The 25,755-nt window shown below is 47.4% G+C and overlaps 1 protein-coding gene across 1 annotated transcript; it reads left to right on the top strand.

The window, feature by feature from the left end:
* The first annotated feature begins 1,341 nt into the window (after positions 1 to 1,341).
* Positions 1,342 to 10,586, top strand: LOC112560359 (toll-like receptor 2). Its single transcript, XM_025232182.1, has 6 exons — positions 1,342 to 2,070; positions 2,158 to 3,434; positions 3,959 to 4,170; positions 4,519 to 4,804; positions 6,025 to 6,212; positions 6,344 to 10,586. The coding sequence occupies exons 2-6, from the start codon at positions 2,181 to 2,183 to the stop codon at positions 6,639 to 6,641; spliced, it is 2,238 nt and encodes a 745-aa protein (XP_025087967.1). The 5' UTR covers positions 1,342 to 2,070; positions 2,158 to 2,180; the 3' UTR covers positions 6,642 to 10,586.
* The last annotated feature ends 15,169 nt before the right edge of the window (positions 10,587 to 25,755 follow it).

The raw sequence follows: 25,755 nt of genomic DNA, 5'->3' as shown, positions 1-25,755 counted from the left end.
CTAGAGGTCATACTCACTAGTGTCAGTGAGAGACTAGAGGTCACTACTCACTAGTGTCAGTGAGAGACTAGAGGTCACTACTCACTAGTGTCAGTGAGAGACTAGAGGTCACTATCACTAGTGTCATAGTGAGAGACTAGAGGTCACTACTCACTAGTGTCATAGTGAGAGACTATAGGTCACTACTCACTAGTGTCATAGCGGGAGAGACTAAAAGTCACTACTCACGTGACCCACACGTGACGACCAGATGTCAGACCGAGCATCATTTGTGCTAGAGACACAGGTACGATCGGTCGTTGTTTATCTGTCTTATGTAGTGAGGTGTGTGACGACAGAGATGTGTGGGAGAGACGACAGTGCAGTCGTTTGTCAGACGTCTGTCCCTCAGTGCCACAGGCACCGCGACCCTCCACACGCTGGCTGGTAATGTCACGTGACATTACCCTAGTGTTACACACAGGCCAGAGGCAGCACACGCTGCACCAGCTTTTTCCTTCAACCTTAAAGCCACAGGAAAGGGAAGTCACCCCCGACTTGACACTGTCACGTGCTCATGGAGGGGGAATGCAAGCAGCAATTCCACCCCTTCCTCCCCACACCTCCATCCACCCACGCCGTCAAAACGACAAGTTTTCTGATGTTTACTAAATGTTTTCGTATGTTTACTAAATGTTTTCTGATGTCTACTCAATGTTTTCGTATGTTTACTCAATGTTTTCGTATGTTTACTAAATGTTTTCTGATGTTTACTAAATGTTTTCTGATGTTTACTAAAAGTTTTCTGATGTTTAGATGCTTTCATTAATGTTTTTATGTTTATTTAGCTCCATTTGTATTGTATTATAAGTGTTCTCGTGAACAAACACCTACACAGCCTGTAAGTTTCAAACAGCGAGTCAACAGGGGCTGGCGATCCATGCAATCTATTTCCTTCATTCCTTATGGGAAAAATGTTTCGGATCATTGTGTCCACAAGGGATTGCGGTCGTTAACCGAGGTTCCACTGTATATATATATCCTGTGTATATATACCCTGTGTATATATATCCTGTGTGTATATACCCTGTATATATATATATCCTGTGTGTATATACCCTGTGTATATATCCTGTGTGTATATACCCTGTGTATATATCCTGTGTGTATATACCCTGTGTATATATACCCTGTGTATATATCCTGTGTGTATATACCCTGTGTATATATCCTGTGTGTATATACCCTGTGTATATATCCTGTGTGTATATACCCTGTGTATATATCCTGTGTGTATATACCCTGTATATGTATCCTGTGTGTATATACCCTGTGTATATATCCTGTGTGTATAGTGCTGTGTGAAGGGCCACAGGAAGGACCAACATGACCAGGCTGCTGTTGATGTGGACTTTGAGCTGTTAGGTGCTGAGTGCAGGGCGCTGACAGCTGTGTGACAACTGACACAGCACAGCACATCATTGTGAAACTTATTCTATCATCAGCCGGAAGTCAAACACACTTCCTGTAGCCAGTCACCGACTGACCTATGAAGTTTCGAACCTTGTGTTTTGTGTGACGCCCGCAGGTCAGGAGAGGAACTGAAAGGTCGACAGACTAGGAAGCTGCCCTCACTGGCTGCACCAGGTGACCGGTCACACCATCTCTCTACCCTCCGGTCACTTCGTTGACAAGGACTCGAGCTTCGTCCATCCGTATCTAAGCAAAGGGTAATTAGGAATTACCTGCATTACATGTGACATATCTTCAGTATGGACGTATGTGTTTGACATTGTGAACTGAATTAACCCTGTTTGTTGGTTCGTTAATTGTTTACTAGACAACAACCACAGTTTACAAAGTCTTGGCGAATTTTTGGACATGGCGTAGCGCCCATATTGAAGATTTTGTACGATTATTTTCATTTTCTATCTAAACTGTCATTTCTAAAATATCTTAATAACAGGCGCATGGAAATGAAGGGGAAGTCACTGACATGACTGTCAGAGTGTAGAATGTGCTAATGTCACGCTAAACGTGGTGTTCGTGACATGACTGTTTGTGACATGAGCTAATGTCACTCTAAGCTTGATGTTTGTGACATGTACTAATGTCACTCTAAGCTTGATGTTTGTGACATGACTGTTTGTGACATGTACTAATGTCACTCTACGCTTGGTGTTTGTGACATAACAAACTCCATGCGGCGACAACTCTGCATCATTCTCCTGGTCGGAGCATGCGCAGGTGTGTGCCAAGTAACGTTGTCCTCAGCTGTGGTGTCAGCTGTGGTGTCAGCTGTAGGGGAGGTAACCACGCCCAAAGGTCACTCCCCAATAAAGTGTGACGTGTATTGTTGTAATTGCAATAAAGACACAGCTCTGTGTACCGGCGAGAACCGTCACCTGCATTACCTCCCCCGACTGCCAGCGACGATCCGCGAGTTCCGGATGATGAGGGCCGACCTGCCCGAGCTGTCGCGCCCCCTACTGGCCAATTTGTCCAACTTCCAGATCGTGCGACTGAACCTGACTTCAAACAACATCACCAGCATCACCTCTGACGCCTTCGTGGACTTTCCTCACCTGAAGATCCTGAGTCTCACTAGCAACAGGATCCCGGTAACGGAAGTGCAGGCCTCGCTCAGAAGTCTCAGTACTGAGATGACCTCACTGTACTTGGATGACATGAAGCTCGGCCATCTTCCCCGGGATTTCTTTTCTGCCGCGGCCTTCATAGGCAAGAGGATGTCCATCCTTAACCTGCAGAGCAACGACTTCACGTCTTACAACAATTCCGCTTTTAAGGTTTTCCAACTCATCGACAAGCTGTACCTCTCCCACAACACCCTCGGTACCTTGAGGCTGGATGCCGTGGCAAACATCAGTTCGCTGGACCTCGCGTGGAATGCTGTGCACCAGCTGCCAGACTTCTGCATCTCTTCTGGTCAACCAACGGGCAGTGGAACAAGCGTACCAGCCATTCACAACCTGTTGTCGCTTCGTCTTAAAAACAACAACATTCCGAGCATCCCGAAAGGGACCCTACGTGGCCTGTGCTTGCCCAGCCTGCTCAAGCTGGACATCAGTGGTCTCAAGCTCGCCAAGCTAGAGAACGACTTCCTGGCGGACCTGCCGAAGCTGGAGACTTTGACGGTCTGCGAGAGCCGCTTGCTGTCGGAGTACGAACCGTTTGCCTTCAGGAGTGGGAGCCTGCGGAGGCTGACGTTGTGCAGCAACCGGATCCTGAACCGCAAGTCGCTGAAGGTGGACACCGCCTTCCTCCACTGCCCTAACCTCAGCGACCTGCGCATCACCAACACCAAGATGGTCATGCAGGACGAGGACGTCCGGCAGCTGCTGTTGCCACTCAAGTCCCTGCAGGGCCTCTATCTGGAGGACACGTCGCTAGGCAACCTCCCCGAGGACACCCTCTGGCGTCTGCCACGACTGAAGGTACGAGATCCTTGAAATAAATACTCGATGAAACTCTCGGAGTCTTTGAAGGCAATACACACGAACACACCTACTTAAAGACACAGCATTAGACACAAATACAGAGGGACTGGCACTCGACCACAGTCACACACACACACAAGGAATAATGTAAACATACTTAATGACTTCCTCCCCCACCAACAGCTGAGTACCTTGTATATCAGGGCATCACACACGACTGCAATGTCCAGATGTTTGTTGTCAGCTGTTTCTAGTCTCCACACTAATAATAATTCTCCATCTTCTCCATCTCTTGTGTTATTTGTGACGCTGGCTTTGTTACGGCTTTGACCCTTTTACCTACATCACGTGTCTCTTTATGTTTGAGCATGGTGGATATGGTCGACACAGTCACGTGACACAGAATGACTCGTTCAGACACACGTCTGCCCCTGACACTGAGTTCTTATTTCCTGCGGTGACATTTGGTGACTGACATCTGTCATGACATTGCTGTTTGTTACCTGTCCGCCTCGCATCAGATCCTGACGTTCCGAGGCAACCACCTGGACCCGTTCCGGTTGGGGCTGGCACTGGCCAACGTCAGCAGCCTGGACTACCTGAGTCTGCAGGCCAACGCTCTCAGCATCGTCAACGAGTCCACGCTGCCCTGGGAGGTCCGCCTCAACCTCAAGAAGCTCGATCTGTCTCGAAACCCATTTCTGTGCTCCTGTGACCTGCTGTGGTTCAGAACGTACGTCACCGCACACGACCTTTCACCTCGGGGTATCTGTCTTGGTAACCGGGGTGTCTGTATTCTGCCAGTGCGCCTGGTTGTTGTTACAAACACTGTTGATTGTTGATTGTTGTAGCAGTTATTCTGTTAGTGTCCATCCACTGTTTACTTTGTCATGCGTCAAATGAAAAGTTCTTCTGACTTCACGCACGCACGCACGCACGCCCCACCCCCTACACCCCCACCCAGTCGTGTGAAGCAGGGTTAGGGTTGTGGTGGTCAGCAGGTCAGCAAGGTAACGTGTATGTGACGTATGACCAGTGGTCAGTCAGGACCAGTGACGTGTGTGACGTGTGTGACCTACAGGTGGCTGGAGGACGTGACCCGCAACAAGACGATCCAGGTGCTGGCCTGGCCCCAGCAGTACCGCTGTGCGGCGCCCGTGTCCATGCGGGACACCTACCTGGTCAACTTCCGCCCCACGGCCCACAGCTGCGCCGTGAAGAGCTCGGGCCTGGTGCTGCTGGGAGCCCTGGCGGGCGCCATGCTGGTGGCGCTGACGGTGACGGCCGCGCTGTGCTACCGCTACAGGTGGTACCTCAGGTTCTACATCTACCGCCTGAGACGCAGGGGCAAGTACAGGCTGATGCAGGTAAGGGTCCAGGTACTTACCTGCCTCATGTCCTGCTGTGGAGTATGTACAGTAAATGTACTTCCTCTGTTCCTGCTGCATAGTGTACACTTGCTCTATTCGTGTTGTACACTGTTGTACACTGTCTCAGTTCTTACTGTACAATGTTGTACACTGTCTCAGATCATGTCGTACAACGTTGTATACTGTCTCGGTTCATGTACATTGTTGTACACTTGCTCTATTTGTGTTGTACAATGTTGTATACTGTCTCAGATCATGTTGTATACTATTGTACATTGTCTCAGTTCATGCTGTACACTTTTGTACACTTGCTCTATTCGTGTTGTATAATGTTGTACACTGTCTCAATTCATGTTGTACAATGTTGTACACTGTCTCAGTTCATGTTGTACAATGTTGTGCACTGTCTCAGATCATGTTGTACACTGTTGTACACTTGCTCTATTCGTGTTGTACAATGTTGTACACTGTCTCAGTTCTTACTGTACAATGTTGTACACTGTCTCAGTTCATGTTGTGCAATGTTGTATACTGTCTCAGTTCATGTTGTACAATGTTGTATACGGTCTCAGTTCGTGTTGTGCACTGTCTCAGTTCATGTTGTACACTGTCTCAGTTCATGTTGTACACTGTTGTACACTGTCTCAGTTCATGTTGTACAATGTTATACTCTGTCTCAGTTCATGCTGTACAATGTTGTACTCTGTTTCAGCTCATGATGTACAATTTTGTACACTTTTTCTTTTCATGTTGTACAATGTTGTACACTGTCTCAGTTCATGTTGTACAATGTTATACACTGTCTCAGTTCATGTTGTACAATGTTATACACTGTCTCAGCTCATGCTGTACAATGCTGTACTCTGTATTCTTGGTTTTGACTGCTACAGACTGTCTCAGTTCCTGTGTACACTGTTGTATGCAATTCTCCATCCCTTACCTTCTAGAACAGGGGTGGGCAATTAATTTTCCCAAGGGGCCGCATCAGAAATTGGGATGGTTCCAGAGGGCCGGACTAATATAGTTAACTCAGTTTTACCCAATACTGTATATATAGTATATATACTGGCGGGCGGGCCAGCGGGCAGGCCGGTCAGAGACAGGAGGCGGGCCGGATCCGGCCCGCGGGCCGGCCTTTGCCCAGGTCTGTCCTAGAGTTATCTGTGCCTTTGTCCACCCACCTGGCCTCACACTGCACCACGTGACATGTCTGGTAGGTGGAAGCTGCTGACGGTGGTGAAGGGCTGCCCCTGTTTAACTACGACGTGTACCTGGCGCACAGCTCCGGCGACCTCGAGTGGGTTAACGACGAGTTGCTGCCCTTGCTGGAGGGTGAGCACCGCTTGAAGGTCTTCCTTGAAGAGCGGGACACTGAAGGGGGGACAATCGCCGACAACATAGCCAGGTAGGGTTTGGAGGCTCTACAGTCTAGGTCCTCAAATGTAGATTTTCTTTCTACTTTCTGCCTTCCGTTGTTTTAGTCACCCAACCTCAGTGACTAGTTGTGTAGCTGTCTGTGCGTGCGTGTGTGTGTAGGTACATGGACAGCAGCGCGCGCATCCTCGTGGTGATTAGCGACACCTATGTCCGGGAGGGCTGGCGTCAGTACGAGTTTGAGCACATCCTCTACGCCGCCATCGAGCAGGGCAAAGACATCATCGTGCTGTTGCTAGGCAACGTACAGGCCGGCCGCATGACCACGGACATGCGCAGAATGCTGACTCGCGGCACCTTCCTGCAGTGGGGGGACAGTCAGGAGGCCAGAGCCACCTTCCGCGAGGGACTGAAGGTGGCCATCAACACGGAGGACATCAGGCCGGAGTCTGTGTGTTGAGTGAGCGAGGGACTGAAGGTGGCCATCAACACGGAGGGTGTCAGGCCGGGAAGGGGAGGAGGGGGGACATGCCGATTGATTGCCGCCAATCAGTAACACACTGTCTCTTAGTGGACATGAGATAATCAATGTGTACCATGTTGGTCCATCGCGAGTATTCTTACCTTTTTCCGTTATCAGCATTTTTCTCGTTTTTTTCTCTAAAAACATTTGCTGAACTGTTTATTGCCTTTGGTCTGTTGCTTGTCAGTCTACTGACTTCACCTTTCCTCGGCCAGTTCTCGTGATATATTGCAGTGACCGTCATTGCCAGTCATTATTTTAACAGTTTAATTTACTGTCTCTGGTGACATGAGATCATGTGGAGACCAGAGTCTCCTGACGATTTCAGCCTCGTTCTTGATTATTAATGGGCGTTTCCGCTTTTGCTGTAGAGTTAAACTGTAACCCATCGACATCTTCATGGTATCTGTAGATCAACTTTGACATTTCATTAACTTGCTTCTCGTGTGCTTGTTTGTACAGCACCACGAGCTTGTCTATAGGGCTGGCGCTTTATAATTGGACTATTTTTTATGCTGCACCAGAAGAAAACAGGAATTTTAAAGGTGGGGGTGGTAGTGGGTGTGGCTGGTGTTTCACGCCGAGTCAGCAACTAAGGCTACATCGCGGCCAGGCAGTCAGCCCTGTCAACAGATGCCACATGCAGAGAAAAAAACGGCCTGCCCGAGACGAGAGTTGAACCCAGGACAGTCAACCCTCAGTGTGTTGGTGACTGGCGCTAACCGCTGCGCCCTGGGGCTGTCCAGCAGAAGTCAGACCAGAAATGTACATTTTGAGGTGAGATGACAAACTGCTGAGCCTGAGGGCAGTTACAACCATCAGGGGCAATAAAACTAAGGGAACAGGTGTCCAGCACATTGGAGACTCGTTCTGGGGAGTAGTGTTCTCCACACAGAGCGGGCACAGCACTAAGGTGGCGCGAGATGCGGAGACCGACTGTCGGCACTGACGGCGCACGTGGCAGCGTCTCTTGACAGTTTCTTGCATCACCATCTATCTTGTATGCATCTGTTAAACGGTTTACTGTCTCAAACTCTGTTTCAAATGTAGTCGGTGTTTGAAGATTTAGGCAGACAGTTATGAAAAAACTTGAAGCCAACCTGCTGTATACATTGTTTGATGTAATGCTTGATATTTATCCCATGAAGGCTTGCTTCTTGAACAATAAAAATATTTTTGTTCGTAGTTTTTATTTTTTTGTCACGCGCAGCCTCGCTCCGGCTGACCCTTACTCCTTTAGTCAGAACTTTTTCCTCGCGCACGTTCGCGTAACAGCACGTGAGTAACGTGGCATCTCATTCATGCAGCCAATGCACGTGGTCACGTGGTCACAAGCGCCTCGCGATATAGCTGGCAGGTGACGTGGGAGGGCGATGGGTGACGTCGCACATGCAGACCAACTGCAGACATGTCACGAGGTGTGATGTAGGCGGAGCCCACGTATAACCCACGTCTGTCCCTTGAAGTTGGAGAGGACTGGTGTACACCACACCACACTGCTGTGTACAACTGGTGTGTACCATACTATGGTACTGTGTACAACTGGTGTACACCACACCACACTGGTGTGTACAACTGTTACATGACACTACATGTACTATGTACAACTGGTGTACACCATGCGACACTACTGTGTACAACTGGTGTACACCACACTGCTACGTACAACTGTTACATGACACTACATGTACTTGTACAACTGGTGTACACCACACTATAATACTGTGCACAACTGGTGTACATCACACCATACTACTGTGTAAACTAATGTACACCACACTACACGTACTGTGTACACTGTACAGGTCTACAATCTTGTAGGCGCTACACACGACACTACATATGCTGTGTACAACTGTGTACACCACACTACATGTACTGTGTACAACTCTGTACACCACACTACACGTACTATGTACACTGTACAGGTCTACAATCTTGTAGGCGCTACACACGACACTACACCACAAACACATGAACACTAAAGAAGCAGGCTCCTCTGACGATCCTCCTCCCTGGGAAGAGACAGAGAACCGCTTGACCACCTGCAGGACGGGTACAGGCTGACACAAGTGAGTCAGCGACGGATGCCATCGGAAATAGAAGAGCTGGGGTATACATCCAGTACCCCGATGGACACAGACAGACAGTAGCCAGCTGACCCTGACTGCACTAACTACAGAGCCCAGGTCATCTGTGCAGTGAACTGTGTCCGCACACAGCAGGCTCACCTTCACAGGTGGTGTTCCTCATGATGTCCTGTCTGCTCTACAGGCAGCCACCCACACCCGGCTACCCAAGCAGACAAATCTCCATTGTGCAGTGGATACCCTCACACTGGCAGGTTGAAGACAGCGAGCAGGCCGACCAAAGGGAAGAACTAGGGGCTGAAGCCAGGCATGGAAATAAGGTCAGTCTAACAGAAGTGAAGACCAGCATCTACCCATCACAGACTATCCCAACCACCAGACAGCTGCCGTCACGTGTCCAAACCACGTGACAATTATTAGGACAGAACACAACAGACTAAAGCGCCACCTTTACCGCAATCTACCTCGGGTGTCATCCCCAATGTGCTCCTGAGAAGACGAAGAGCAAAGCACGGAGCCCGTTACAGGAGTGTAGGCTCCTGCAGGAGGACACCAGACTTTGCAGATGACTGCCAGTTGATGACCTAATTATTCCTGCCTTATCTGTCCTCTGTCTCTGGAACTAACGGTAACTGATTTCTCCAACCGTGTGCAGCTGTCTGAATTGTGATTATCAGTCTGTTGTGACGGTTGTTGACATCGTGCTGACGGCTTCCGACTGTCCGAAGTGTTGTGGAATGTCAGGAGATGTTCCCAAGCCACGTGTCGTGATGTCCGCCGTGCACACTCAGTGTGGCGTCACGTGACTCAAGTCTTGTACAGAAGTCAAACTGCACGCACGGGTGACGTCCGTCATGCACGTGCAGGCGCTGAGACGGGTGTTCGCACACACTTCTGTGTATTTCTGTGCGTGAAGACCGCACGTGCTGTTTCAAGCTGTATCCCATCGCCCACCGCGCTTTGATGCCATCTGCTTTCTACTTTTATGGAAAGTCGCAAAGCGATGTTGGGGTAGTTACTGTGACAAATGTCGAGAATATTTAATGGCGAAAGGACGGGGTGGGACGTGGAAGACAAATGGAGTGATTGTCAGGCTTGGTGCCGTCTCAGTGGTGCCAGAAGTCCAGGTAACGGTCGCCGGGAAGCAGCTTCCTGGTGTGACGTCACGAGGGGGCGGTTGGTGCCGTTAGTTGCTCGCCGTCCAGCTGCCATGTCGTCGCCGTGGAGAAGAAATGAAAGAGGAAAAAGACATAAAAGATTCATCGCGATCTTGACACCTCACTGCTCTCTCAGCTCATGCCTCCTGACGGTCTTTGTGTGGCGCCAGTGGACCACTCTACCCACACAGCTCGCTGGGAACATGCTAGAAGTACCTGTACTTAGTGCCGTGTGCATGGTACTGAGCGACTTCCGGTGTACTTGTACGTGGTACTTAGCTACAGACTTTGTGGCCGGTACTTGGCACTTGGTCTTAGTACTCAGGGACACGCTTGGCACTTACAGGCCTGATGCTACGATCCAGCGGCTTGAAGGAAGCAGACAACTGATTGGTCGACGCACAGACGTCGGAGGCATGAGGCACGTTCACTAACCCATGGGGTACGGTGTACCTCCTCAGCTGACCCAGTGGTAGTCACGTGGAGGGCAGGTAACACAGGCAGGAGTCACATAAAGCTGACTTCCAGACAAACTGCGATCTCTCTACATCGTCTCTCTACATCGTCTCTCTCCGTCTCTCTACATCGTCTCTCTCCGTCTCTCTCCATCGTCTCTCTACATCATCTCTGTCCATCGTCTCTCTCCATCGTCTCTCTACATCGTCTCTCTCCGTCTCTCTACATCGTCTCTCTCCGTCTCTCTCCATCGTCTCTCTACATCATCTCTGTCCATCGTCTCTCTCCATCGTCTCTCTACATCGTCTCTCTACATCGTCTCTCTCGTCTCTCTCCATCGTCTCTCTACGTCATCTCTCATCGTCTCTCCATCGTCTCTCTACATCGTCTCTCTACATCGTCTCTCTATCGTCTCTCTCCGTCTCTCTACATCATCTCTCTCCATCGTCTCTCTCCGTCTCTCTACATCGTCTCTCTCCGTCTCTCTACATCGTCTCTCTCCGTCTCTCTACATCGTCTCTCTCCGTCTCTCTCCATCGTCTCTCTCCGTCTCTCTACATCATCTCTCTCCATCGTCTCTCTCCGTCTCTCTACATCGTCTCTCTCCGTCTCTCTACATCGTCTCTCTCCGTCTCTCTACATCGTCTCTCTCCGTCTCTCTACATCGTCTCTCTCCGTCTCTCTCCATCGTCTCTCTCCGTCTCTCTACATCATCTCTCTCCATCGTCTCTCTCCGTCTCTCTACATCGTCTCTCTCCGTCTCTCTCCATCGTCTCTCTCCGTCTCTCTACATCATCTCTCTCCATCGTCTCTCTCCGTCTCTCTACATCGTCTCTCTCCGTCTCTCTCCATCGTCTCTCTCCGTCTCTCTACATCATCTCTCTCCATCGTCTCTCTCCGTCTCTCTACATCGTCTCTCTCCGTCTCTCTACATCGTCTCTCTCTCTCTCTACATCGTCTCTCTCTCTCTACATCGTCTCTCTCCGTCTCTCTACATCGTCTCTCTCCGTCTCTCTACATCGTCTCTCTTCATCTTCACTCTCCGCTGTCTGAAGCCAGTCGTGATGCCCTCCCTTATAGACACAGTCACACGCATTTAACACACAGCCACGGGTGGGCACACACACACACACAGCTACGGGTAGGCACACACACACACAGAGCCACGGGTAGGCACACATACACACACACACAGACATACAGCCACAGAGAGAGACACACACACACACACACACGCGCGCGCGCGCATAGCCCAAGGACTGTCGACTCGCGCCGAAACAGATTGCTTGCGGTGCGCATGCGCTGGACTAAGTTATTGCCGCCTTTCCGGTTTGACTTTACACAGTGTCACAGAGCTACTGTCGCAGTTATTTACAGATGTCCAAACGTAAGATCACAACGACTTGATTGTGACCCTGTCGTGACCCTGAGCTTGTAGAACGTGTGTGTGTGATTGACCTTGCCCGCCCTCGCCCTATGCTCTTCAGGGATGCAACAAGGACTAAACTAAACTAAACTAAACTAAACTAATTTACTTTGTGTATGAGTGAGTGTACGTTGTACAAGTGTGTGTGTGTGTCACATGCTACTGTGGGTTGTTGATGATATTGTTGATGATGTTGTGGGTTGTTGATGATGTAGTCTGTATAGCAGGGTTGTTGATGATGTAGTCTGTTAGTCTATGATTGTCATGTAACAAAGCGCTTTAAGCAAATCGTTGAAAAGCGCTAGATAAAGCCTGATGATGATGACAATGACGATGATTAGTAGTAGCTGTATTACTGGAATAATTCGGCTTTCTACTGGTTGCTGTTCCAGATCAAAAAAGTCACAACCGTAGAAATAATCAAACTATTAATCACACAGTATAAACAACATTTTCCAGGACTGGTGTCTTGACACTGGCGAGGACTGCTGAGTGCTGGATATGCTTCCTGTCACCAAGGATGTGTGTGGGTGGACGGCTGTCTGTCTGCCGAGACCAACGCTTAGCCTCTTGCCAAGTTCTCCGCTGTTAAACCCTATTTAGCAATAAATTATTTAAAAATAAGCCAAACACATAATATTAATGTTCCCAAAAGCTCGAATAACTTTTCTGGGGCTGGACTCACTCAGCAAACCAAAGTTACTTTATGGCTTTTATCTCTGGTTTACCTGACTTACCTTCAGTGAAATGGGGTAGGGACAGGGACCCAGTGGGCTCAGTGACAATTCACCTTCTAAACTAATGTGATATATTTGACAGAATCTGCTATTATTTATTTGCCTGTAGATCTCTACCTATTATTTTACTTTCAGGTGAAGGCAGCTGTCATCACCTCATCCCAGCAAGTCTACCCACGGAGTGTATGCCCAAAACGACCATTGAAACACCCGGGCCTAAAACTAGGAAGCCATCAGTGAGCATGAATTAATCATCACTATGATACAACACGGCCACTGTCAAGAGCAATGTGTGATTAATAAATAATGTGTTTTTAAGTGAAACTATTGGTGATTTCTCTTCTTCCTCCACCCACCCTAACAACTTAGTATTCTTCAGACTGAGTCGTTACATCACTGGAACTATCCTAAAATGCCAAGTACAGCAATTCTGATGTTGTCTGCCTTTTTTCACTTGTTAGGCTCAGGGGCCATCTCCACCACCTGTGGAGAGAGTGAAAGACTACACTTAGGAAGAGGTCCACAAGGCAGCAGTCAAAGATCCACCTTCCCCATGGCATATACTGTCAGATACCAGTGACAATTTTAGTCTAGCTTCTTGGTCACAAAAGTGCATTGGATTTTCTTGTTCATAACTTTACAGCAAACATTAAACAACTTCAGTTACTGAGCTCTTAACAACTTCCTGTTTGTATGTTTGTGCTGGTGTAACAGGTCATGCTCTAGAGAACTTTGGTGACAGGCTAATGTTGACAGTCAGTAACTGTAGTTACACTCTTACACTGCACAACAGATGACACAGGTAACAGGAAAAATATTGTTTTTTATTTTCTGCTGTCCCAGGACATTTGTTGATATCAGCAAGTGCTAACCCACTCTGACAACTACTGGTAAAACACAAACCAAAGGACAAAGTGCTCACCTGTCCACCAAACATTGTCTAAACAGACTCAAACTTTAGAAGAAGTTCAACCAGTGTGAACTTTAATTGTGTAAGTTCCCTTCTACCCAGAATGTGTCCCTGATTTCACAGCAGGTTCAGAAGCTCTTATTCTGGTGTCAGCTTCATGTGTGGCTTCTTTTAAACATGACAACATGTCATTCTTCTCATTATGAGACAATTTAACTGCTCGTTTCTTAACATCACATAGTCTCCAAAGTACTTTATAATATCCTTCCTCGTCAGTCACCTTGCTTGAATCAGCTGCAGACTAATTATTAGGCAAGTTATAGTTTTTGTTTGCCATCGTTTCAAATACCATTCGGCAGACCCATGTTGCTGCCTGGGATAGACTATGGCTTTCAAAATCTTGACAGTGAATTAAAAGTTCCTTGTGAAATTTTTAATATGCCTTTTCTTATTTGAACCTACCCCACATAGCCTACCCTTCTTCACCAAACACTGGTCAAGAAATGTAAATTATTTGAAACAGTGCAGGTCCTGAAAAAGTAGAGATATAAAATGTGATTTCATTTGAAACAATTTCAGAACAGTTTACTAGAGTCGCATTATTATTATATGGAAGTTGCATCCAAAAAATAAAAAGAAAGTTGAACGAAACATAACTGAATATAAGATCAATATCATTCACATCATATATCAGTGTCTATCAGGACAAAGCAGCATAAATGTACACAAGAAAAGAAGTGCAGCAAGGCACCACAAGACTCGTCCCCGATGTCCATGATGTCCACGCAGACCTTCAGAAGCCGATTATGATTAAACAAAATAATTTATTTCTCTACAAGCTCAAGTAGAAAAGCATATCAAAACAAACCATGGAAAAACTAGCTACCTTTCTAAGCTGTTTTCACGCCGGTCTGACAGGCGACCCGACGATTTGCCTACTTGTGGATATTCAGTTAACTATCATAATAAATGCAGTGACAATAATAATAATAATGATAATAATGCAAAAGCATATAACTGTCCCTGTGTGTGTGTACAGCCGCAGTGGGGCAGCCTGAGGGCGGGTTCGGTGTATAGAAGCTGAACTTGTTGACAGGCAGCTTCTGGTCTCTTTGTTGTGTACCTCCCCCCTCCACAGAGAGAGAGAGACAGAGAAGACCAAGGCGAAGACACAATGAGCTCACAAACCTACCAACACAATGGAGCAGCGTGGTTGTCACCGGCCGCCATGTCATCAATTATTGACGACACTCGGGTACAACCAAAGTCTGGAAGCTCCACGAACAGGTTTTCCTCCCTAACATCAGGGGGAGTACAGTCAGGTGACAGAGGAAGTAGGAGCAGCTCAAAGGCTTTCTGTGAGATTGTTTTGTAGTTTAGTGTCAGACCACAGAGTGCAGCGCCTGGTGTACCCACCACATCTTGAAGGCCGAACAAGCTGTCTGCAGACTGTGGTGAGCTGAGTGCATGGGGTACACTTTGCCCCTTATGTGTGCGCGTGCACCAACATTTGTCTCCCCCTGTGTGTGTGTGTTGACGGGTGGGTGGAACAGCATTAAAGGTGAGACAAAAAAAAAGAGATTCCAGACAATTAGCATGTAGATGGACAAGAGACAGTCCAACATAAATATATTAAAAAATTCTTGAAAACATGTGTATGCCCTGTGAAACACGAGAGACAGAGACAGAGAGGAGACAGAGAAACAAGTACGTCTACCCTGAGAGACTAACAGGCTGTAACGACGACTCCGGGTGGACGGTCCGTTACACACGATACACTTAATCACGAGCACCCGATGATTGTCGGCTCCTGATTTCTCTCCAGCACGCGGGTGGAGGCGAGTCCGGGGTGGGGGCTGGGGCTGGGGGTGCAGGGTGTTTGTGTGATGGCAGATGAGGTTCATGGTTGCCGCAGGCCTGGGGGCTTCTCTCTTCTTTCGTCATCAATTTTGCATGGCAGCTCTCTCCCGTTCCTTTTGCGCGTCTGTGTCACGCTTGACAGACTTTGGGTGAGCGCCACTCACCGCCACACGGCGACAGGACAGTGGTGTGGGTAGGTGTACAGCAACAGTCAGTGAGGCCGACATACAGGTCTGACATGACTGACATACAGGTCTGTGTCTGACATGAGGCTGACATACAGGTCTGTGTCTGACATGACTGACATACAGGTCTGTGTCTGACATGACTGACATACAGGTCTGTGTCTGACATGACTGACATACAGGTCTGTGTCTGACATGACTGACATACAGGTCTGTGTCTAACATGACACATACAGGTCTGTGTCTGACATGACTGACATACAGGTCTGTGTTTGACATGAGGCCGACATACAGGTCTGTGTCTGACATGAGGCCGACATACAGGTCTGTGTCTGACATGAGACTGACATAAAGGTCTGTCTGTGACATGAGGCTGACATACAGGTCTGTGTCTGACATGAGACCGACATACAGGTCTGTCTCTCACATCACATGAGGCTGACACACAGGTCTGTGTCTGACATGAGACCGACATACAGGTCTGTCTCTCACATCACATGAGGCTGACACACAGGTCTGTGTCTGACATGACTGACATACAGGTCTGTGTCTGACATGGCTGACATACAGGTCTGTCTCTCACATCACATGAGGCTGACATGCAGGTCTGTGTCTGACATGACTGACATACAGGTCTGTGTCTGACATGACTGACACACAGGTCTGTGTCTGACATGACTGACATACAGGTCTGTGTCTGACATGACTGACACACAGGTCTGTGTCTGACATGAGGCTGACACACAGGTCTGTGTCTGACATGACTGACATACAGGTCTGTGTCTGACATGACTGACATACAGGTCTGTCACTCACATTCACCATGATACAGTCTTAGTTGCTGGCACGGCGCGTTAAAAACAAACAAACAAACAAACTGTGTGTCACGTGCCAAACTAACTGGGCTTACTTCAGGGGTAACCGTCTTGGGCCCTTGTCACGATTAATGTGAGTGGTTCACCCTGTTTACGCCATACGCAGAGGCAAAAAGAGACAAAGACTACCCTTCTACTTCCGCTCCTCCAACTTCCTTTGATCTTTTCTGAAGCTTTTCTCTGTTGGACTGAGATGCTGAGGCGCTGTTCGACTTTGTTAGCTCATCAGAGCTGGACTGTCAGCCGCACTCCTCTCTCCCCTCGTGAGATACAGTCACCTCACCTCCAGCGACACACCCTCACAGGCAGCACCCACCGCACCCCGAGACGCAAAACATCAGACACATGAACGACATGGCAAGTCGGTAAAACGATATGGAAGTTGATAAACCGATATGGCAAGTTGGTAAAACGATATGGAAGTTGATAAACCGATATGGTAAGTTGGTAAACCGACATGGTAAGTTAGTAAACCGATATGGCAAGTTGGTAAAACGATATGGAAGTTGATAAACCGATATGGTAAGTTGGTAAACCGACATGGTAAGTTAGTAAACCGATATGGCAAGTTGGTAAAACGATATGGAAGTTGATAAACCGATATGGTAAGTTGGTAAACCGACATGGTAAGTTAGTAAACCGATATGGCAAGTTGGTAAAACGATATGGAAGTTGATAAACCGATATGGTAAGTTGGTAAACCGACATGGTAAGTTAGTAAACCGATATGGTAAGTTGGTAAAACGATATGGCAAGTCGGTAAAACGATATGGAAGTTGATAAACCGATATGGCAAGTCGGTAAAACGATATGGAAGTTGATAAACCGATATGGCAAGTCGGTAAAACGATATGGAAGGTTAGTAAACCGATATGGAAGGTTAGTAAACCGATATGGTAAGTTGATAAACTAACATGGCAAGTCGGTAAGAAGCCTGACATGTGAAGCTAACAAAGTCGGACAGCGCCTCGGCATCTCCTTGCCTCAGCCTCCATCCAGTGCTGGTTACAAGGCGTGTGGAGTACGCGTGGAAGCACATTCCACCACAACCCAGGCCTGATGCTGTGAGGCCCAGGTCACGTGTCGGTAGCGTGACACACTCAGTGCAAAGTGCACGAGGGCAAGCCACGTGCTTGCAGCTCTTAAGTGGGATGGGAGAAGGGACTGCAGCTTTCTAAGCAGCGTCGCTGCCATAGGCCACGGGTGGCACAGGCTCTGTCGCCGGATGTGAAGAGGTCCTGGGGTATGTGGTGTGTGATGTGTCACCTGATGTAAAGAGGTTGTGTGGTATGTGATATGTGGTATGTGATGTAAAGAGGTTGTGTGGTATGTGGTATGTGATGTATCACCTGATGTAAAGAGGTTGTGTGGTATGTGGTATGTGATGTGTCACCTGATGTAAAGAGGTTGTGTGTTATGTGATATGTGGTATGTGATGTAAAGAGGTCCTGTGGTATGTGATATGTGATATGTGATGTGTCACCTGATATAAAGAGGTTGTGTGGTATGTGATATGTGGTATGTGATGTAAAGAGGTCCTTTGGTATGTGATATGTGATGTGTCACCTGATGTAAAGAGGACCTGTGCTATGTGGTATGTGATGTATCACCTGATGTAAAGAGGCTCTGGATGTAAAGGAGACATGCGGGGTGTTGTCACAATGTAAACAGCACAAAATAAACACCATTCACCCATTGAACTGCTGTCTGACAATAAACTGACAATAAACATCGACTGCTCCGTCTACAAATAACACAGAAGCTGTTTATTTCAGTCCGTCATAACAAATTGTAAGTCATCACAGTTCAAAGGTTAACACGCTTGGTTTAACTGCATGTTGTAGTTTGGTGCACTGTGGTCTACGTTCACCTGCACACCCAAGGCGCCATGGGTGTACCTGGTGGCCGGCTGGCTGGGAGGCTGGCTGGATGCAGCAGCAAGCAGACGACAGCAGCAGTGCGGTGGTCTCCGTGGCGAGGCCGCCTTTTTTAATGGCCTCCGTGAAATATTCATAACGGACCGCGGGTACGACGTCGGCAGCTCCCCCGCTCCCCCGCTCCCCCAGTCTGCAGGTGGGAGGGGGACTGCGCGGCGTGAGAAAGTGCAATATATAATTCATTCACATTAACAAAGGCAGGTAATGTGAAGGCACTGGCTGGCTGTACACTGTCACAAACACGCCGTCAGTCACCCACACACCCTCAACATCACACACTAGTCACAAGCACCGCAGGTGGGTGGGTGGCGACACCACTCGGGTGGAGAGGAAAACACACGACAGGCCAATAAAAACAAACTGCAACACTGCGAACTACAAGGTACACAGCATGGACGACTTTCAAAGAGAAACTACAACACTGCTGTCGTCTTCATCGACAAACCAAGTAAACTATCACCGACATTACACAAGTCATCAACGTTACATCCACGCTCTCATTACACAAGTCATCAACATTACATCCATTCCTCATTACACAAGTCATCAAAGCCACATCCAAGCTCTCATTACACAAGTCATCAACGTTACATCCATTCCTCATTACACAAGTCATCAACGTTACATTCCTCATTACACAAGTCATCAAAGCCACATCCACGCTCTCATTACACATGTCATCAACGTTATATCCATTCCTCATTACACAAGTCATCAACGTTACATCCATTCCTCATTACACAAGTCATCAAGGGTCCACTGTCCACACACAGAAGTGGACTGACTGTAAGTGACAGACAATGGTGTCAGTGGCAAGTTGTGTAATGTGCAGGTGGCACTGACACCGAGAAATGGGTTTACAGGCTGTAAAGGTCAAAACTACTGTCACACTGCACTGTCACACTGTGTCAGGTGTCACACCATCAAATATCACAGTGGAACACTACTGCAGATCACACTATCACACCCTGTCACACCGTGTCATGTACCACACTGTCACACCGTGTCACGTATCACAATGTCACACCGTGTCAAATATCACTGTCACACCGTGTTAGGTATCACACTGTCACACCGTGTCAAATATCAGTCACACCGTGTCACGTATCACACTGTCACACCGTGTCAAATATCAGTCACACCGTGTCATGTACCACACTGTCACACCGTGTCACGTATCACAATGTCACACCGTGTCAAATATCACTGTCATACCATATCACGTATCACACTGTCACACGGTGTCAAATATCACTGTCACACCGTGTTAGGTGTCACACTGTCACACCGTGTCAAATATCAGTCACACCGTGTCAAGTATCACACAGTCACGCCGTATCACGTATCACACTGTCACACCGTGTCATGTATCACACTGTCACATCGTGTCACGTATCACACTGTCAAACATCACTGTCAGTATTATCAAATACCAATGCGGAAGGAGGAGTGACTGGTTTGACGGCCCCAGCTGTAATTCTGTCCCAGCATGCTCCGCGCTTATCTTGGTGACGTCAGCGGACTGTGTAGGGTATAAGGTACTAAGGTAGTCATGACAACCATCATATAAAGTGTCAGCTGAGGACAGTTATTAACGATGGACTGTAATCATTCAGGTTTTATTAGAAGTCAAGCAGAGTGGCCCACCCACCCTGTTTCCTACCCCTACCCCTACCCCACCTCTACCCCTACCCCTACCCACCTCTACCCTACCCCTACCCCACCCCTACCCCTACCCACCCCTACCCTACCCCTACCCCACCCCTACCCCTACCGCTACCCCCACCCCTGCTTAGTTTCTGTGCCACTGAGCTCCACCCTCACACTTTTGTCCTCTTTGCACTCAGTGAGTAATGCTACTTACACTCAGATTATTTTGTACCTACACCCCGCCCCCATCCTTCCTACCGCTGGTATGTTGTCCTCCTAACAATCCTCCTGTCGTCTTGACTGTCCTCCTGTCCTCCTAACAATCCTCCTGTCCTCCTGACTGTCCTCCTGTCCTCCTAACAATCCTCCTGTCCTCCTAACAATCCTCCTGTCCTCCTAACAATCCTCCTGTCCTCCTGACTGTCCTCCTGTCCTCCTAACAATCCTCCTGTCCTCCTGACTGTCCTCCTGTCGTCTTGACAGTCCTCCTGTCCTCCTAACAATCCTCCTGTCCTCCTAACAATCCTCCTGTCGTCCTGACTGTCCTCCTGTCCTCCTAACAATCCTCTGTCCTCCTGACTGTCCTCCTAACAATCCTCCTGTCCTCCTGACTGTCCTCCTGTCGTCTTGACAGTCTCCTGTCCTCTAACAATCCTCCTGTCCTCCTGACTGTCCTCCTGTCTCCTAACAATCCTCCTGTCCTCCTGACTGTCCTCCTAACAATCCTCCTGTCCTCCTGACTGTCCTCCTGTCGTCCTTGACAGTCCTCCTGTCCTCCTAACAATCCTCCTGTCCTCCTAACAATCCTCCTGTCCTCCTGACTGTCCTCCTGTCCTCCTAACAATCCTCCTGTCCTCCTGACTGTCCTCCTGTCCTCCTAACAATCCTCCTGTCCTCCTGACAGTCCTCCTGTCCTCCTAACAATCCTCCTGTCCTCCTAACAATCCTCCTGTCCTCCTGACAATCGGTTGTTCCTTTGACAATCAGCGTGCCGCCCTCCTACCCATCAGCCTCTTTATCTCGTGACAATCAGCCCATCGGCGGGACAAATCACATTCCGCTACAACTGTGTCGCACGCAAGCCTGTCCCCCGGGTGGCAGGCGCTGGGCGGGTGGCGTCTTGAGAGGAGGTCGAGTCGTGTCCTCAGCTCTCCACTCGACCTGCGCAGCACCTGTCCTGCTCCTGTCTAAACACCTCCGTTTCCTTGGCAGCATCTCGCCTGCTCCTCAATAATTGATCAGCTCCAGAGCTCACCTGCCGGGTGATCGATTGATTGGCTACCTGCGAGCTGTCGTCACAAGCGTCTTCTACAAACGGTGCACGCGATCTCCTCTCCTCCCTCTCTCCCTCTCTCCCTCTCTTCCTCTCTCCCTCCCAGACTCCTTGTCTTTTCTCAGACTGTGTCGGCTTGTATGTACTACAGTATACTTACTGTATCAGGTCACTTGTAGGTACTACAGTATACTTACTGTATCAGGTCACTTGTAGGTACTACAGTATACTTACTGTATCAGGTCACTTGTATGTAGTACAGTATACTTACTGTATCAGGTCACTTGTAGGTACTACAGTATACTTACTGTATCAGGTCACTTGTAGGTACTACAGTATACTTACTGTATCAGGTCACTTGTAGGTACTACAGTATACTTACTGTATCAGGTCACTTGTAGGTACTACAGTATACTTACTGTATCAGGTCACTTGTATGTACTACAGTATACTTACTGTATCAGGTCACTTGTATGTACTACAGTATACTTACTGTATCAGGTCACTTGTAGGTACTACAGTATACTTACTGTATCAGGTCACTTGTAGGTACTACAGTATACTTACTGTATCAGGTCACTTGTATGTACTACAGTATACTTACTGTATCAGGTCACTTGTAGGTACTACAGTATACTTACTGTATCAGGTCACTTGTATGTAGTACAGTATACTTACTGTATCAGGTCACGTGTATGTACTACAGTATACTTACTGTATCAGGTCACTTGTATGTACTACAGTATACTTACTGTATCAGGTCACTTGTAGGTACTAAAGTCTACTTACTGTATCAGGTCACTTGTATGTACTACAGTATACTTACTGTATCAGGTCACTTGTAGGTACTAAAGTCTACTTACTGTATCAGGTCACTTGTATGTAGTACAGTATACTTACTGTATCAGGTCACTTGTAGGTACTACAGTATACAGTGGAACCTCGGTTAACGAACTTAATCCGTTCTGGAAAACTGTTCGTTATCCGAAATGTTCGTTATCCGAAACAATTTTTTCCATAAGAAATAAAGGAAATAGATTTAATTGGTTCCCAGCCCCTGTTGACTCGCTAATATTTGAAAGTTACAGGCTATATATATATAGGTATTTGTTTTAATGAAGACAGTTATAATGCAGTTTAAATGAAGTTAAATATAAAAACATTAACGAAAGCATTTAAACATAAGAAAACTCGCCGTTTTGACGGCGTGGATGGAAGCAGGTGTGGGGAGGAAGGGGTGGAATTACTGCTTTGATTCCCCCTCCATGAACACGTGACATTATAAAATCGGGGGTAACCTTTTTCTGTAGCTTTGAGGTTAAAGGAAAAAAACTTGTCCAGTGTCTGTTCCTTCTGCCTTTTGTAAAACTCTTCGGTAATACAACATCACATCCGACAGACGCATGCCACCTTCATACTTTGAAATCATTTCCTTTTTCAATTCATTTGTTGGCCGCGTCCTTGTCATTACCTCACTACTATTAATTGCTTTTAATCTTCTTTAGAGCCATGATTGAGGATTATCTTATTAAAATAAAGCACAACAATCACTAAATAAGAAGGATGCGCACAGGTAAGGAACGACTGATCGTAACTGTCTCGAGCGCGAATGATGACTGCTGGTCGGTCACGTGTGGTTCACGTGGCTGTTCGTTATCCGAAATTTTGTTCGCTATCCGAGACAAACTTTTAACGAAATTTTTGTTCGTTAACCGAAATATTCGCTATCCGAGGCGTTCGCTAACCGAGGTTCCACTGTACTTACTGTATCAGGTCACTTGTAGGTACTACAGTATACTTACTGTATCAGGTCACTTGTAGGTACTACAGTATACTTACTGTATCAGGTCACTTGTATGTACTACAGTATACTTACTGTATCAGGTCACTTGTAGGTACTACAGTATACTTACTGTATCAGGTCACTTGTATGTAGTACAGTATACTTACTGTATCAGGTCACGTGTATGTACTACAGTATACTTACTGTATCAGGTCACTTGTATGTACTACAGTATACTTACTGTATCAGGTCACTTGTATGTACTACAGTATACTTACTGTATCAGGTCACTTGTATGTACTACAGTATACTTACTGTATCAGGTCACTTGTATGTACTACAGTATACTTACTGTATCAGGTCACTTGTATGTACTACAGTATACTTACTGTATCAGGTCACTTGTATGTACTACAGTATACTTACTGTATCAGGTCACGTGTATGTACTACAGTATACTTACTGTATCAGGTCACTTGTAGGTACTACAGTATACTTACTGTATCAGGTCACTTGTAGGTACTACAGTATACTTACTGTATCAGGTCACTTGTATGTAGTACAGTATACTTACTGTATCAGGTCACTTGTATGTACTACAGTATACTTACTGTATCAGGTCACTTGTAGGTACTAAAGTCTACTTACTGTATCAGGTCACTTGTATGTACTACAGTATACTTACTGTATCAGGTCACTTGTATGTACTACAGTATACTTACTGTATCAGGTCACTTGTATGTACTACAGTATACTTACTGTATCAGGTCACTTGTAGGTACTAAAGTCTACTTACTGTATCAGGTCACTTGTATGTACTACAGTATACTTACTGTATCAGGTCACTTGTATGTAGTACAGTATACTTACTGTATCAGGTCACGTGTATGTACTACAGTATACTTACTGTATCAGGTCACTTGTAGGTACTACAGTATACTTACTGTATCAGGTCACTTGTATGTAGTACAGTATACTTACTGTATCAGGTCACGTGTATGTACTACAGTATACTTACTGTATCAGGTCACTTGTAGGTACTACAGTATACTTACTGTATCAGGTCACTTGTAGGTACTAAAGTATACTATATTCTCACAGGTCACTTGTATGTACTACAGTATGCTATATTCTCACTGTGACCTCTCACTGTGACCTCACTGCTGTGACTTGTGCCCACAGCTGCCTTCCCAGGATGCAGTCATGTCCTGTCAGAACACTGTGTCACGGGGGAGAGTGCTCCCGTCCTCTGTCTGCTTCCTTCCTTCCTGTGAAAGACGAGCTGGTGCCAGGCACACGACACTGAATAATGGCTCCAGCAACAAAAACATCGCAGTGAATGCAGCTCATCTAGTAACACAGCAGCAGAGGGAACAAGAGAGGGGAGCTCACTCACTCACTCACTCACTCACTCACTCACTCACTCACTCACTCACTCACTCACTCACTCACTCACTCACTCACTCACTCACTCACTCACTCACTCACTCACTCACTCACTCACTCACTCACTCACTCACTCACTCACTCACTCACTCACTCAGCTCACAAGGCTAAAAGTGAGGCTGAACTTCATCGCCTTTCGACCTGCTGCTTCCTCACCGGAATTAAAAACTTCAGATGACAGTTACATTATTATAGTGTTGATTATATTATTGATTATTTGTTATATTGATTATTATAAATTATTAAATCCTTCCTTACAGTCATTACTGACCTTGACATTGCTTCTGGCTAGAATGACCCTCATGTGACCCCCCAGGGCCACCTCAAGGAGATGTTGGGCAGCGCAGAGATCTCTGCCGATTGGAGGAAAGGTGTGATAGTCGACACCTGAGTGACTGCAATGCCTGGACAGACACACACCACTGTTGTCGCTCACCAGCAACGTTTTCAGTCGGGTAGTCGTCCAGCGCATTACAACAACGACGACAACAACAACTGTAGACTCCATACTCCGACAACAACAAGCCGGCGAAAGGACGAAGATGCATCAACCACATCTTTGTGCTGCAACATCCTGCAACAGTCACAGGACAGGAGTGGAGCAGTCCGCTGTCTGCGGCCGTTGCCGACATGGCTACATGGAGGCTAAAGATTCCATGTCTCCATGGCAACCCACACAAACTGTCAGCGCCATCAGGTCTTCATACAACGACTCTGAGTGCCAAGTCATCCAACAACCAGCTGACAGAATCCTTTCCCTACAGACAGAGGCGTCAGGCAGGGGTGCATCCTGTCACCGACACCAGTCTCACTGGCCGTTGATTGGCTACTGCGCCGTGTCACGTGGGAAGTCGCCAGGGCCTACAGGAGGATGTAGACTACGACCTCGCTCTGTCATCCTATAAACACCCTCACCTCCAGCAAAAGACCCAAAACCTTAGTGAGACTAGCGACATGGGAGGACTCACAGTCAACACAAGTCCTAGGGAACGATCGGAGGGAGACATTGTGACATTCCGGTTTGTCGTACGTGGGCAGCAAGGTGGCAGCAGATGGCGACTGTCAACAAGAGGCCAACCCCAGGATCAGCAAAGCCAGCCAAGCTTTTGCCATGCTTATCCCCGTCTAGAGATCCACTGACCTCACCATCCACACAAAGATCAGGATCTTCAAGACCAACGTGCTTAGTGTCCTCCTGTAGGGGTCAGGGTGCTGGAACACCGCAGCCTCCATCCAGAAGCTACAAGTGTTCCAAACCAAGTGTTG

This window comes from Pomacea canaliculata, linkage group LG3 (genome assembly GCF_003073045.1).
Source record: "Pomacea canaliculata isolate SZHN2017 linkage group LG3, ASM307304v1, whole genome shotgun sequence".
NCBI lineage: Eukaryota > Metazoa > Mollusca > Gastropoda > Architaenioglossa > Ampullariidae > Pomacea > Pomacea canaliculata.
This window is presented reverse-complemented; position numbering and strand designations above follow the sequence as displayed.